This window comes from Aotus nancymaae, unplaced genomic scaffold, assembly GCF_030222135.1.
Source record: "Aotus nancymaae isolate 86718 unplaced genomic scaffold, 86718_ANA_hifiasm-v0.15.2.pri h1tg000018l, whole genome shotgun sequence".
Classification (NCBI taxonomy): domain Eukaryota; kingdom Metazoa; phylum Chordata; class Mammalia; order Primates; family Aotidae; genus Aotus; species Aotus nancymaae.
The window spans coordinates 18,705,394-18,720,187 of record NW_026988430.1 but is presented as its reverse complement, the minus strand read 5'-3'; the positions used below and the strand labels follow the sequence as shown (position 1 = coordinate 18,720,187).

The following is a 14,794-nucleotide window of genomic DNA, read 5'->3' as shown; positions in this document are numbered from 1 at the left end:
TGGGATGGTCAGTGTCCACTCCCAGGCTGCTACTATAATTTAATATTCAGTACTCACTGCCAGACTTGGGAGGCTAGTCCATATTTATTCATTCAACAAACTTTTGCTGGCCCTGGAAATACAATGCCTGCAAAGCATACAGAGTCACTACACTTACAGACTACACGAAATTCCTTATTTGCATTTAAGTGATATATATCTGTATATTTTTTGAGACCGAGTTTTGCTCTTGTTGCCCAGGCTAGAGTGCAATTGCATGACCTCAGATCACTGCAAACTTTGACCCCTGGGTTCAAGCGATTCTCCTGCCTCAGCCTCCTGAGTAGCTGGGATTACAGGCATGTGCCACCATGCCTGGCTAATTTTTGTATTTTTAGTAGAGATAAGATTTCACCATGTTGGCCAGGGTGGTCTCAAACTCCTGACCTCAGGGGATCCACCCGCCTTGGCCTCTCAAAGTGCTGGGATTACAGGCATGAGCTACGACACCTTGCATTATGTGATATTAATCAAGCTGGATCTCCAAAAAGAAAAAAACAAAACAAAGCATATTTTCCCCTTAGTATCATGGTTGAAAAGGTGAAAAGTTTCGTATCTGAGTCATGGCACACACACACACACACAAAATTAATTATATAAAAAAATGTGAAAAGTAAGAAAAGTATAAAAAGGCAGAAAAAAATATTGGCAAGTTTCCTTTCAGTATTTTTCCTAGATGTTTCCCAAGTTACTTCCTATCAGTGTCCTAAAAAAATGCAAGTTAATTTTAACTTTGGCTGCAAACCAAGAACAAAAAGGTTAAGTGTATTGAATTAATTTTTCAAACCAAAGTGAAAGGATCTGAGGATGATCTGCTGCCTCCAAAGGTTCAATCCCTGTTTTTTTCCACTAGCAGGTGTGATCACAGGCTGGCTGAGGTGGGTAATGAGTTTCCCTCTCCTCAGCAGGCTTCCTGCTGTACAATTTTTTTCTTTTTACAAATTAAAATGCTGCATTCACCTGATAATAAAAATCAAGTAGAGGCTGGGCACAGTAGCTCACACCTGTAATCCCAGCACTTTGGCAGTCTGACGCGGGCAGATCACTTGAGGTCAGGAGTTCGAGACCAGCCTGACCAACATGGTGAAACCCCGTTTCTTCTAAAAATACAAACATTGCCTGGCATGGTGGTAAGCGCCTGTAATCCCAGATACTCAGGAGGCTGAGATGGGAGAATTGCTTGAACCTGGGCAGCAGAGATTGCAATGAGCTGAGATCGAACCATTACACTCCAGCCTGTGCAACAAGAGTGAAATTCATCTCAAAAAAAAATAAAGTAGAACAGAGAAGATCACAATGAAAAACAGGGCTTCACCCCTTGCCCTCCTATTTCATTCACCCCATCCTACTCCACTCTCACAACCTAGAGGCAACCCCTTTAATGCTTTCTGTTTTCAATTCTGGAAGTTATTTCCAAAATCCTAGCTAAAATGCTCATATTTCTTTTTTTTCTGAGACAAAGTCACTCTGTCGCCCAGGCTGGAGTGCAGTGGTGTGATCTTAGCTCACTGCAACCTCTGCCTCCTGGGTTCAAGCGATTCTCCTGCCTCAGCCTTCCGAGTAGCTGGGACTACAGGCATGCACCACCATGCCCAGCTAATGTTTTGTATTTTTAGTAGAGATGGGGTTTCACTGTGTTAGCCAGGATGGTCTCGATCTCCTGACCTCGCGATCCACCCACCTCAGCTCCCAAAGTGCTGGGATTACAGGCGTGAGCCACCAAACCTGGCCTGAAAGTGCTTATATTTCTATTTCTATTTCTTTTCTTTTCTTTTTTGAGACAAGGTCTCACTGTGTCACTTGGGCTGGAGTGCAGTGACCTGATCTTGGCTCACTGCAATCTCTGCTTCCCAAGCTTAAGCAATCCTCCTACTTCAACCTCCTGAGTAGCTGGGACTATAGGTGCACACCACGACATCCAGCTAATTTTTTTCTGTATTTTTGGTAGAGATGATGTTTCACCACGTTGCTGATCTCTAACTCCTTAGCTCAAGCCATTTGCCTGCCTTGGCCTCCAAAAGTGCTGGGATCTGAGCCATTGCACCTGGCTTCTATTTCTTTATATATGAAATTTAGTTGATATTGACTTTCTAATATAAAACATGAACTGTTACATAAGCAAAATATGTATTAAAAAACATGATTTTTTTTTTGGTACCTCAGGCTGGAGTGTAGTGGCACAATCTTGGCTCACTGCAACCCCCACCTCCCAGGTTCAATCGATTCTCCTGCTGCAGCCTCCTGAGTAGCTGGGATTACAGGCATTCACCACCATGCCCGGCTGATTTTTTGTATCTAGTAGAGATGGCGTTTCATCACATTGGCCAGGCTGGTCTCACATTCCTGACCTCGTGATCTGCCCGCCTTGGCCTCCCAAAGTGCTGGGATTACAGGTGTGAGCCACCACACCTGGCTCTATTTTTTTTGTTTTTTTGTATTTTTTTTTTGAGAAAGAGTCTCGCTCTGTCACCCAGGCTGGAGTGCAATGGCATGATCTCGGCTCACTGCAACCTCCGCCTCCCGAGTTCAAGTGATTCTCATGCCTCAGCCTACTGAGTAGCTGGGGCTACAGGTGCATGCCATTACACCTGGGTAATTTTTGTATTTTTAGTAGAGACGGGGTTTCACCATGTTGACCAGGCTGGTCTTCAGCTACTGACCTCATGATCCACCAACCTCAGCCTCCAAAAGTGCTGGGATTACAGGCGTGAGCCGCCACACCCGGTCTATTCCATCTATTTTTGTCAGTGTTTCTGGTGAGAGAAGCAGCTTGTAATTCCTCTTTCTCTCCTCACTTCTACATGTGACCTTTTCTCAGCTTCACATTAACAAAAGGCAAAATTGTGGGCATTTGCAGTCTTTGTTGCCATTAAGTCTTCTGGATCTTTCTACAGGTTGACTCTAACAGTTAAAATCCAGTCAAGTATATTTACATTATTATGGCCACATAAACATTGGTTAAGTTCAGGCCAAACAATGGGCTGGAACTACACTTGCTTCTCCATGTAGTCAATCACACAATCCATGTGTCACTCAAAGAACAATGTGGCAAGCAAGCACTAAGGTCCTAAATTGATACTGTATCAATTGAATACTATTATGTCATGTTATAGCTTGTTTTTCATTTATTTTATTTTATTTTTTATTTTTATTTTTTTGAGAGACAAAGTCTTACTCTGTTGCCCAAGCAGGAATGCAATGGCACAATCTCTCCTCACTGCAATCTCTGCCTCCCAGGTTCTCCTGCCTCAGCTTCCCAAGTAGCTGAGACTACAGGCATGCACCACCATGCCTAGCTAATTTTTGTATTTTTTTTTTTAGACGGAGTTTTGCTCTTGTTGCCCAGGCTAGAGTGCAATGTCTCAATTTTGGCTCACTGGAACCTCCACCTCCTGAGTTCAAGTGATTCTCCTGCCTCAGCCTCCCGAGTAGCTGGGATTACAGATGTGCACCACCACGTCTGGCTAATTTTTGTATTTTTATTAGAGACGGGGTTTCTCCATATTGGTAAGGCTGGTCTCGAACTCCCGACCTCAGGTGATCTGCCCACCTTGGCGTCCCAAAGTGCTGGCATTACAGGCACGAGCCACAGCGCCCGGCCCTAATTTTTGTATTTTTTAGTAGAGATGGGGTTTCACTACATGTTGGCCAGGCTGGTCTCAAACTCCTGAACTCAAGAGATCCATCTGCCTCAGCCTCCCAAAGTGCTGGGATTACAGGCATGAGCCACTGTGCCCAGCATATTTATTTGTTATTTATTTTATTTATTTTTTATTTAAACTCCCCCACTCACATATTTATTTTATTTTTTATAGAGACAGGGTCTTGCTCTGTTGCTCAGGCTTCGGTGCAATGGGATGATTGTAACTCACTACAATCTCAAACTCCTGGGCTCAAGTGATCCTCCTGACTTAGCCTCCAGAGAAGCTGGGACTACAGGGGCAGACCATCACACCTGGATAATTTTTCTTACATTTTGTGTAGAGATGGGGGAGTGTCTCACCATGTTGCCCCAGCTGGTCTTGAAGTCCTGGCCTCAAGAGATCGTCTTGTCTCAGCCTCTCAAAGCTCTAGGATTACAGGTGTGAGCCATGATGCCCAGCCCGTATTTACTTATTTTTATTATTTATTTATTACCATTATTTTTGAGACACGATCTTGCTGTGCAGCCCACGCTTGAGTTCAGTGCCCAGGTCATAGCTCATGGAAACCTGGAATTCCTGGGCTCCAGTGATTCTCCTACCTCAGTTTCCCAAGTGGCTGGGACTACAGGTGCACACCACAATGCCCAGCTGTTTTTTATTTACATCGTGATTTCAGTTTTGAAAATTTTCTGAATATTCTAACTGCTTTTCTTTCTTTGTATACTTTTTTTTTTTTTTTTTTTTTTTTGAGACAGGGACTTACTCTGCTGCTCAGGCTGTTATGCAGTGGTGTGATCATGGCTCCCTGCAGCCTTGACCTCCCAGGCTCAGGTGATCCTCTCTTCTCAACCTCCTGAGTAGCTGGGACTACAGGCATGCATGACTATGCCCAGCTCTATGGATTTTTTTCTGGACTCTCTAAGTATATATTAGATAGTACTCTTTGCATCTTGAATTATCTCTGTTTCCTCCAGTGTCAAATTTTGTTTGTTAATTTTGGACTTTCTTTTCTTGTTTGAGACAAGGTCTCCCTCTGTTGCCCAGGCTAGAGTGTAGTGGTGCAATCACGACTGACTGCAGCCTCAAACTCCTGGGCTCGAACAATCCTCCTACCTCGGCCTCCTGAGTAGTTGAGACTACAGGCGTGGGCTAATTTTTAAAAAACGTTTCTGGAGAGATGGGGTCTTGCTATGCTGCCCAGGCCCATCTTGAACTCCTAGCTCTCAGTCTTGGCCTCCTGAGATTGCAGGTATGAGCCACCGTGCAGGGCCAATTTTGGTCTTTTACACGCTGCTGGTCCTCCTCAGATGCATGGCAATCATCGGCAATGACGGGCTTCAGAACACACTACCCCGGAGAAGGCACCTCGGCATGGTGAGTGTTTTAAGCTGAAGGAATTTAAGAAAACCGCAGAAGCCGAAGGGTGTTTCTTACCTTCTCCTGCCCTTTTCCCTAAAGCAGGTCGCCCAGCCTGGAACTCCCTGCCCTTTTCCTGAAGAAGCTAATAGTACCCTCATGTGAGAGGTGCCCTCCCTGCACCTGGAGGAAAGGAGCGTCCTTATCTCTGAAGACACAGGGACACAGAGAAGAATCTGAACCAACAGGCCTTCCTGAGTTCCCCACCTCCCCGGTGATCCACAGGAGGTGCCCGCACAGGCACAGCCGCGTCGCTGCCGTGGCCGCACACAACGGGCCTCGCCCTGCTGGTGCAAGCCTGGGCTAGGCGCTCCGCGCTCCGAGGTCGGGTGGGCGCCCACTCAGTCCGCTGCGCGCACAGCGCCCCGGCGAGAGGCTCGGGGTTTAATCACACACTGCGTCCGGCTTCCTGTCCCCAGCGCCCCCTCCCGCCCCGTTTCCCTTGCCCCTCCCTCTCCGCAGCCTGATCCGCCCCGCCGGCTCCCCCTCTCCCGATCCCTCGGGTCCCGGGATGGGGGGGGCGGTGAGGCAGGCACAGCCCCCCGCCCCCATGGCCGTCCGTCGGAGCCAGAGGCTGAGGGGGCGCCGGGGGGAGCCGGGCACCGCCCTGCTGGCCCCACTCGCGCTGGGCCTGGGCCTGGCGCTGGCCTGCCTCGGCCTCTTGCTGGCCGTGGTCAGCCTGGGGAGCCGGGCATCGCTGTCCACCCAGGTGAGGCCCCGCTGCGCAGTCCTTCCTGGACATAGCAGGAGCCGCGACTGCAGAGGGACCGCTGGGGGCCGGGTGGGATGAGGGTAAGCGGGAGGGAGGGTGGGTGGAGGGCCAGATGTCAGGTGGAGCAGCACAGGGTGACGCTGCCTCTTTCCCAACAGGAGCCTGCCCAGGGGGAGCTGGTGGCAGAGGAGGACCAGGACCCGCCGGTGAGTGGGCGTGGGCGCGGTCTGCAGGCCTCTGGGGCATGGGAAGAGTGTGCAGCTGAAGGGCAGGGTGTGTGCAGCTGAAGGGCAGGGTGTGTGCCGCTGTGCCAGTCGTACTCGAGGTGTGTGCAGGGTGTGTGTGAACCCAGTGCGTGCATGGGCGTGTGTCTGCAGGGATGTGTGTGCGTGGTGACAACTGTGGGTTTGTGCCACCTGAGTCTGAGGTGCTTATTGGCTGGAGGTGGCGTGGGTGAATGAGAGAGGTGAGGCTGTGTTGAAGAGGGGTGCGGTTGTGTACAGGGTTCGTGTCCTCTGTGCCTGGTGACTGGGTGTGGGCGTATGTGCAATGCGCCAGTTGAGTGCAGGGTCTGCATCAGTTGTGGGGGGGGCGGGGGCGAAGAGTGGCTGGTCTAGAGGAAAGGGTGAGGACTGGGGCCTGACTCCCAGCCTCACCTTTGCCCGGGCCCCAGCTGTTGTTGGCTGAGGGGCTTGATCTGTCTCTAAGACTTCTGTGCCTATTGCTGGCTGGTGGCTCTCCTGACAGGCCCCATCTGTGTCACTGTATATCTCTGGGAGTCCCTGGTCGAACCCTGCCCTAATTCCCCTAGGAACTGAATCTCCAGACAGAGGAAAGCCAGGATCCTGTGCCTTTCCTGAAACAACTAGTTCGGCCTCGCAGAAGTGGTGAGCATCCCTCTATCCTGACCTCAGGAAGCAGGCAGAGCAAAAACCATTATCCACATGGAGAAACTAAGGCACGGAAGGTGAAAGGAGACTCAGAGTCACACAGCCAACCAGTCAAGACTCAAACCTAGGGATTCTGGCTCTCCTCTGAAACTCCGTCTGTCACACCTTACCCAAACATGGAGGCGGGGTGGCCATGAGTTAGAAGAACTCCGGGGGTCCTGATGGAGACTAGGCTGGGGAGTCAGAGGCCTGGGTCCCAACAGGCAGAGAGACTTGGGAATGGGATGAGGGGATAACCAGACAACCACGTGGCCAAGTCAGCGGGCAACTGTCCTGGTTCCCACCTGTTATCTCGGTGTGATTAACAGCAGCTTCCTGTTTTGCTCTCAGAAGTATCCCAGTGTGGATGACAAATCTGTGTGTGTGTGTGTGAGATGGAGTCTCACTCTGTCATCAGGCTGGAGGGCAATGGCGCGACCTTGGCTCATTGCAACCTCCGCCTCCTGGGTTCAAGAGATTCTCCTGCCTCAGCCTCCCGAGTAGCTGGGACTACAGGTGCGCCACCACCATGCCCAGCTAATTTTTTGTATCTTTAGTAGATACAGCATTTCACAAGTTGACCAGGCTGGTCCCGAACTCCTGACCTTGTGATCCACCCTCCTCAGCCTCCCAAAGTGCTGGGATTACAGGCACAGGCCACCCTGCCCGGCCTGGATGACAAATTATAGTCATTCTACTTAGAGAGGAAGATGAGGCCTGAGCTTCTAAGGCCAGAAGTCTGGACAAGAGTAAAGATGCCAGGGTCCCTGAGAGTGGAATGGGGTTGGGAGAGTGGCTCTGGGACCCCCAGGGGGTCCACTTTGCTCATCTGTCTTTTCCTTGATTCTCAGCACCTAAAGGCCGGAAACCACGGGCTCGCAGAGCGATTGCAGCCCACTATGAAGGTGGGTGATGGGTGAGCCATGCCCAGCGGAGGGGGCAGGTGGCACAGGGGCAGGGCAGGTCTCATCAGCCCTTTCCTGTGATTTACAGTTCACCCACGACCTGGACAGGACGGAGCGCAGGCGGGTGAGACCCCATCCCCCCACAGCACTGGCCTCCTGGGCAAAGGGCCCCTCCAAACCTTTGACTTCCCACTCCCTTCCCTGCCACCAGCCTCAGAACCACAGAAGTCAGTTCACAAAGGTCTTGGTTCTTTCTGTGACCCAGGCATGGGACCCCATGAAAGACCCTGGAACTCTGCCCAGCTCCCCCAGCCAATCACTGGCCCAGCTCTCTCCTTCAGCCCTCACTCTTCTCCAAGATGCACTTTTCATTCTTTTTTTCTTCTGTCTCCTCCATATTCCATGCCCTGATGATTCTCTGTCTCAAAATGCTGATGTATCTGCTCATCTTTTACATTCTACCCTAGCTGCTACCTCAGCACCTGACTTGAGAACCTCAAACCCAGCCTCTGGCTCCTTGCCTACTCCACACCCTCCCCACCCCCCCACTCCATCCCACCTGTGCTGCTGCGCTGAGCCCCCAAACCTCACTTTTGTTATGGTATTGGCTCTCTGCTTGGCTTCTCGTCTCTTCGAGGTCTGGTCTCAACCTAATTTCCCTGCACTTTTATGCTGTCTCCATGCTCACGGGGCTGACACCTCTGCCGCCAGTATGCCTCTTCTGGACTTTGCACATACCATACCCTCACCCAGAATGTCCTTCCACTGTGAGAGGCAGGGAGGCATGAGGGGTGCTCAGTCAAGGGATTCACAGCAGAGATGGAGAGAAGTGGATGGGGTCGGCATGCATCCTGAAGATATTACTGACTTACGGATTGGAGGTAAAGAATAAAAGAAAGGGCGGAATCACAGATGACTTCTAGATTTTTTTTTTTTTTTTTAAAGACGGGGTTTCACCATGTTGGTCAGGCTGGTCTTGAACCCCTGACCTCAGGTGATCCACCCACCTTGGCCTCCAAAGTGCTTGGATTACAGGCGTGAGCCACTGTGCCGGCCAGATTTTTTTTTAAGACAGAGTCTCACTCTGTCACCCAGGCTGTAGTGCAGTGGCATGATCTTGGCTCACTGCAACCTCTGCCTCCCAGGTTCAAGCGATTCTCCTGCCTCAACCTCCGGAGTCACTGGGACTACATGTGTACACCAGCTAATTTTTGCATTTTTAGTAGAGACGAGCTTTCACCATGTTTGCCAGGCAGGTCTTGAACTCCTGACCTCCCGTAATCTGCCTGCCTCGGCCTCCCAAAGTGCTGGGATTACGGGCGGGAGCCACCTCGCCCAGTGGACTTGTAGATTTTTAACTTGGGTATCTCTGGGAAGAATGATGCCATTTCCTAAGAAGGGGTTGACCAAGAAAGAAATAGGTTGGGAAGTATGTAAGATAATTATTAATTTTGAGATGTCTAAAATAAACAAGTGGATAAATGATGATAAAGTGAATTCCACAAATAAATGACTGGACATTGTTGACTAGCTCAGGCTAGATCAGGATGAATAAAGACAGGAGTCATGGCCGTATGGTTGGCCTTTTTTTTTCTTTTTGAGACAAAGTTTTGCTCTTGTTGCCCAGGCTGGAATGCAATGGTGAGATCTCAGCTCACTGCAACCTCCACCTCCCAGGTTCAAGTGATTCTCCTGCCTCAGCCTCCCGAGTAGCTGGGATTACAGGCATGCACCACCACCCCCAGCTAATTTTTTGTATTTTTAGTAGAGATGGGGTTTCTCCATCTTGGTCAGGCTGGTCTCGAACTCCCGACCTCAGGTGATCCACCTGCCTCTGCCTCCCAAAGTGCTGGGATTACAGGCATGAGCCACCGTGCCGGGACCTTTTTTTTTTTTTTTTTTTTGAGACAGAGTCTTGCTCTGTTGCCCAGGCTGGAGTGCAGTGGCAGGATCTCGGCCCACTGCACTCTCCGCCTCCTGAGTCCAAACGATTCTCCTGTGTCAGCCTCCCAAATAGCTGAGATTATAGGTGGGCACTAATTTTTGATTATAGGCTAATTTTTGTATTATTAGTAGAGCCGGGTTTTGCCATGTTGGCCAGGCTGGCCTTGAACTCCTGACCTCAGGTGATCTGCCCGCCTCGGCCTCCCAAAGTGCTGGGATTACAGGTGTGAGCTGCTGTGCCTGGCCTACGGATGGCATTTAAAGCCACAGGATTGGATGAGACACCAGGTGAAAGAAGGGCCCCACGAATGAAGCCGTGAGGCCCTTGGACATCTCAAAGTGGAGCTGAGGGGGAAACCAGCAGAGCCTGAGAAGCAGCCAGAGAGAGAGGAGGAAACCCAGGGAGGGTGGCATCCTAGATTCAGAGAAACCACCGTTTCAAGGAGGATGTGGCTGTCTGTGTTCAGTGCAGCTGAGAGATCACATGAGATGAGAACAGAGAAATGCTGGCTGGGTTTGGTAACATGCAAGTCAACTGCTGACCTTCAAGAGGGGGGTTTCAGTGGCATGGTGAGAACAGGAAGGCAGTGTGCATTGGGTTGAGAAGAAAATGGGAAATAAGGAACTAGAGGCAGTGACAACTCTTTTTAGAAGTTTCTCTGTAACAAGGAGTAGAGAAATAGGCCAGTAGGTGGAGAGGGGTGTGGACCAAGGAAAAATTTAGTTCTGTGAACAATACTATTTTCATCTGAACATGTACAGAGGGCTTTCTTGAGATAGGCACCGTGTCTAGCACTTGTGTTTGGTCTTACCTAATCCTCACAACAGCCTTAAAAAGAAGATACTCTAATTACCTCCATTTTACAGATGGAGGTTACACAAACTTGTCTGAGGTCATGGGATACTAAGTGGTAGAGCCAAGATTTGAACCCAGCTAGAATGTGCCTGTGTACCGCACACGGTCTACATAAGAGGCAAGGTGGCTGGTGCAGGGGTGAGGGGTCCATGCAGGGGCCACATCCAAAAAGGGGAGAGGGAAGTTTCTAGAGAGAAGACAGGACACATCTCCCACCCTTACCAGAGGGTCAAAGTGGAACAAGAGAACAGGTGGGTTTGTAATTAGCTGAGGGGAGATGAGGGAGCCTTGTGTCGATGACTTCTAGGTCCTCTGTACAACTAGGGAGATGGAGACAGGGGATTTGAGGAGAGATGGTACAAAATCTCATATTGCTCAGTACGCAAGGAAGCTTCATGGGGGAATGTAAGATTGCCAGGCAGTACAGAATGTCCAGGTGAGTTTTGTGGCTGGAGACTAATGATACCAGGCAGGTCCTCCGTGGTCCTGGGCACACCATGCCCTTTGGCTACAAGCAGCCTTTGCTCGGGCTGGCTCCATAGCTAGGAATGCCCTGTCTTCTCTGCCCTCCCTACTCTTCATGCCAGGTCAACCTTCCTCCCCTCTGTGTAGACCACTTATTTTGGAATGTCTGGAATTAATACATTCATTCATTCATTCATTCATTGACGCAACATGCACTGAGGACCTTCTGTTTGCTAGGGGCCAGGCAAGGTGCCCAGAGTGACTAATATCCAGACCCATTTTTTTTTGAGGTGGAGTTTTGCTCTTGTTGCCCAGGCTGGAGTACCATGGTGCAGATCTCAGCTCACTGCCCGCTTCCTGGGTTCAAGTGATTCTCCTGCCTCAGTCTCCCGAGTAGCTGGAATTAAAGGCACTTGCCACCATGCCTGGCTAATTTTTTTGTATTTTTAGTAGAGATGAGGTTTCATCATGTTGGCCAGGCTGGTCTCAAACTCCTGACCTCAGGTGATCCATTCACCTCAGCCTCCCAAAGTGCTGGGATTACAGGTGTGAGCTACTGTGCCCAGTCTCAGACTGATTCTTAAGGAGTCACTGTCTAGGAGAGAAGACAAGCATATAAATTTGTAATTACATGCTGGATGAGGTGGCTCATGCCTATAATCCCAGCACTTTGGGAGGTCAAGGTGGGCAGATCACTTGAGGTCAGGAGTTCCAGATCATTCTGGCCAACATGTGAAACCCCGTCTCTACTAAACATACGAAAAAAAAGTTAGCCGGTTGTGGTGGCACACACCTGTGATCCCAGCTACTCAGGAGGCTGAGGCACGAGAGTCGCTTGAACCCAGGAAGCAAAGGCTGCAGTGAGCCGAGATCATGCCACAGCACTCCAGCCTGGGTGACAGAGTAAGACTCCACCTCTAAATAAATAAATAAATAATAAATGTAATTACAGTACAATATGACAAAAACAATAAGGAAAGTGGCCAAAGATACCTGGCAGCACAGGGGCAGACAGACATGGCTGTGGAGTCAGGAATTCCCTCCCTACATCGCAAGACGCCACTGGGCCTTGAAGCAGGAGCATAAGACAGGCAAAGGGTCAAGGCTGGGGACTGTAAGTTCAGTGTGGCAGAAGCAGAAAGTGCTCGAGGAGTGAGATGAGGATGAGGCTGGAGACAGAAGCCTGCAGGTGGGGACTATTCTGAGGTGAGCCATCGGAAGGAGCAAGGCGAGGCGAGGCGGGCTCACATCTGCATCTTAGAGACTCATTCTGTGGCTTCGTGTAGGGAATAAACTGGAGGAAGCAAGAATGGAAACAGGGAATGCTGTGAGAAACCAGACGGAGGTACCAGATGGGGTGAGAGGTGAGGATCTATTTAGGAGGCAGACTTGATAGCAACTGGTGATGGATGAATGACATGGTAAAGGAGAGGCAGGCTTGAGTATCCTACTGGTGGCAGAACCAGAAGCCAAATGCAGGAGACAGTAAAGCAAGTGTGGGATGCCGGGAGTCAGCTCAGTGTTGGTCGAGATGAGTTTGAGGGACTGCTGCTGTTCAGATGGTGCAGTTGGCAGGGTGAGTAAGGGAAGGAAACTTCAGCGCTGGAGACTCTGCAGAGCACAGGTTGTGGGAACCCATCGGCGGAAATAAAAATGCCCAGTAAACATTACTTTTTTTTTTGAGATGGAGTTTCACTGTTGCTGCCCAGGCTGGAGTGCCGTGGTGCGATCTCAGCTCTCTGCCCCCTTCCCGGGTTCAAGTGATTCTCCTGCCTCAGTCTCCTGAGTAGCTGGGATTACAAGCATGTGCCACCATGCCTGGCTTTTTTTTGTATTTTTAGTAGAGACAGGGTTTCACCATGTTGACCAGGCTGGTTTCGAACTCCTGACCTCAGGTGATCCACTCACCTTGGCCTCCCAAAGTGCTGGGATTACAGGCATGAGCTACTGCACCCGGCCTTGCTCTGTTGCTCAGGCTGGAGTGCAACGACATGATCTTGGCTTACCGCAACCTCCCCCTCCGTGGTTCAAGAGATTCTCCTGCTTCAGCTTCCGAGTAGCTGGAATTACAGGTGCCCACCACCATGCCCAGCTAATTTTTGTATTTTTAGTAGAGATGGGGTTTCACCATGCTGGCCAGGCTGGTCTCTAACTCCTGACCTCAAGCAATCCACCCACCTCAGCCTCTCAAAATGCTGGGATTACAGGCATGAGCCACTGCACCTGGCCGAGCATGATGTTTTCGAGGTGCATCTGTGCCATAGCATGTATCAGTACTTCACTCTTTCTGTGGCCAAGTAATACCCGTTATATGGATAGACATTTTGTTTATCCACTCATCAGTTGATGGACATTTGGGTATCATTTTATTTTTAATTGTAATAATTCAAGTAATGCATGTTTACAGCCTCAACATAAAAGAAGCAAACAATACAGATATCCATAAAGTAAAACGTTAAAGCCCCCCACCCTTCTCCTTCAGTTCTTCCCTCCAGAAGTCACTGCAGGGGACAATCTGCCCTGAATGTCTCTGGCAATATATGTTAGATTTTTCATATCACTTCCTATTCAACCATGGGCGCCACAGGGCATGGCTCCTCCCTTGGCTGGGGTGATCTATGTGTCTTCTGGGTAAAGTGGGCCCCGAGTGTTCATCTGCTCAATGGATCCCTGGGGAGCGTGGGAGAGTCCTGTACAGGGACGTTTCCTTATTTCTGAGCATCCGTGTTCAGGTGTGGACGGGACAGTGAGTGGCTGGGAGGAAGCCAGAATCAACAGCTCCAGCCCTTTGCGCTACGACCGCCAGATCGGGGAGTTTATAGTCACCCGGGCTGGGCTCTACTACCTGTACTGTCAGGTAAGCCACACCTGGCTGCAGGGGTAACGCAGTAAGGGAGGGGCGAAGGGTTTGCCAGGAGAGTGGGCAACAAGCTTCAAGGCTGGGAGGGTGAGTTGGAGTTTGGGTGGGATGGGATGCCTGAGTCGCTGAGGAAATGGGAAACTGAGGCGAGGGCAGGCAGAGGCCTGGACTCGGCCCGCGGTCCCCACCCAGGTGCACTTTGATGAGGGGAAGGCTGTCTACCTGAAGCTGGACTTACTGGTGGATGACGTGCTGGCCCTACGCTGCCTGGAGGAGTTCTCGGCCACGGTGGCGAGTTCCCTCGAGTCCCAGCTCCGCCTCTGCCAGGTGTCTGGGCTGTTGCCCCTGCGGCCAGGGTCCTCCCTGCGCATCCGCACCCTCCCCTGGGCCCATCTCAAGGCCGCCCCCTTCCTCACCTACTTCGGACTCTTCCAGGTTCACTGAGGGGCCCTGGTCTCCCTGCAGTCATCCCAGGCTGCCGACTCCCCTCGGCAGCTCTCTGGGCACCCCAGTCCCGTCCTCCCCACCCTCAGCTGCTCTTTGCTCCAGACCTGCCCCTCCCTCTAGAGGCTGCCAGAGCCTGTTCACTTGTTTTCCATCCCACATAAATACAGTATCCCACTCTTACCTTACAATGCCCCCCACCGCCCACTCTCCACCTCACTAGCTCCCAAATCCCTGACCCTTTGAGGCCCCCAGTGATCTCTTGATTCCCCACTGGCCACAGACCCCCAGGGTGTCGTGTTCACTGTACTCTGTGGGCAAGGACGGGTCCAGAAGACCCCACTTCAGGCACTAAGAGGGGCTGGACCTGGTGGCAGGAAGCCAAAGAGACTGGGCCTCGGCCAGGAGTACCCAAATGCGAGGAGCGAGAGACAAGTTCCTCCCTTGAGAATTCCCTGTGGATTTTTAAAACAGATATTATTTTTATTATTGTTGTGACAAAATGTTGATAAATGGATACTTAAGTAGAATAAGTCATAGTCTCTCTCTTTATTGGGGCTCAGGGGACACTCCCAGGGTA

The 14,794-nt window shown here is 50.6% G+C and overlaps 1 protein-coding gene across 1 annotated transcript; it reads left to right on the top strand.

Moving 5' to 3' along the window:
* Positions 1 to 5,610: 5,610 nt before the first annotated feature.
* Positions 5,611 to 14,747, top strand: TNFSF12 (TNF superfamily member 12). Its single transcript, XM_012457493.2, has 7 exons — positions 5,611 to 5,808; positions 5,970 to 6,017; positions 6,623 to 6,698; positions 7,592 to 7,645; positions 7,734 to 7,769; positions 13,643 to 13,767; positions 13,963 to 14,747. The coding sequence occupies exons 1-7, from the start codon at positions 5,611 to 5,613 to the stop codon at positions 14,212 to 14,214; spliced, it is 789 nt and encodes a 262-aa protein (XP_012312916.1). The 3' UTR covers positions 14,215 to 14,747.
* Positions 14,748 to 14,794: the final 47 nt, after the last annotated feature.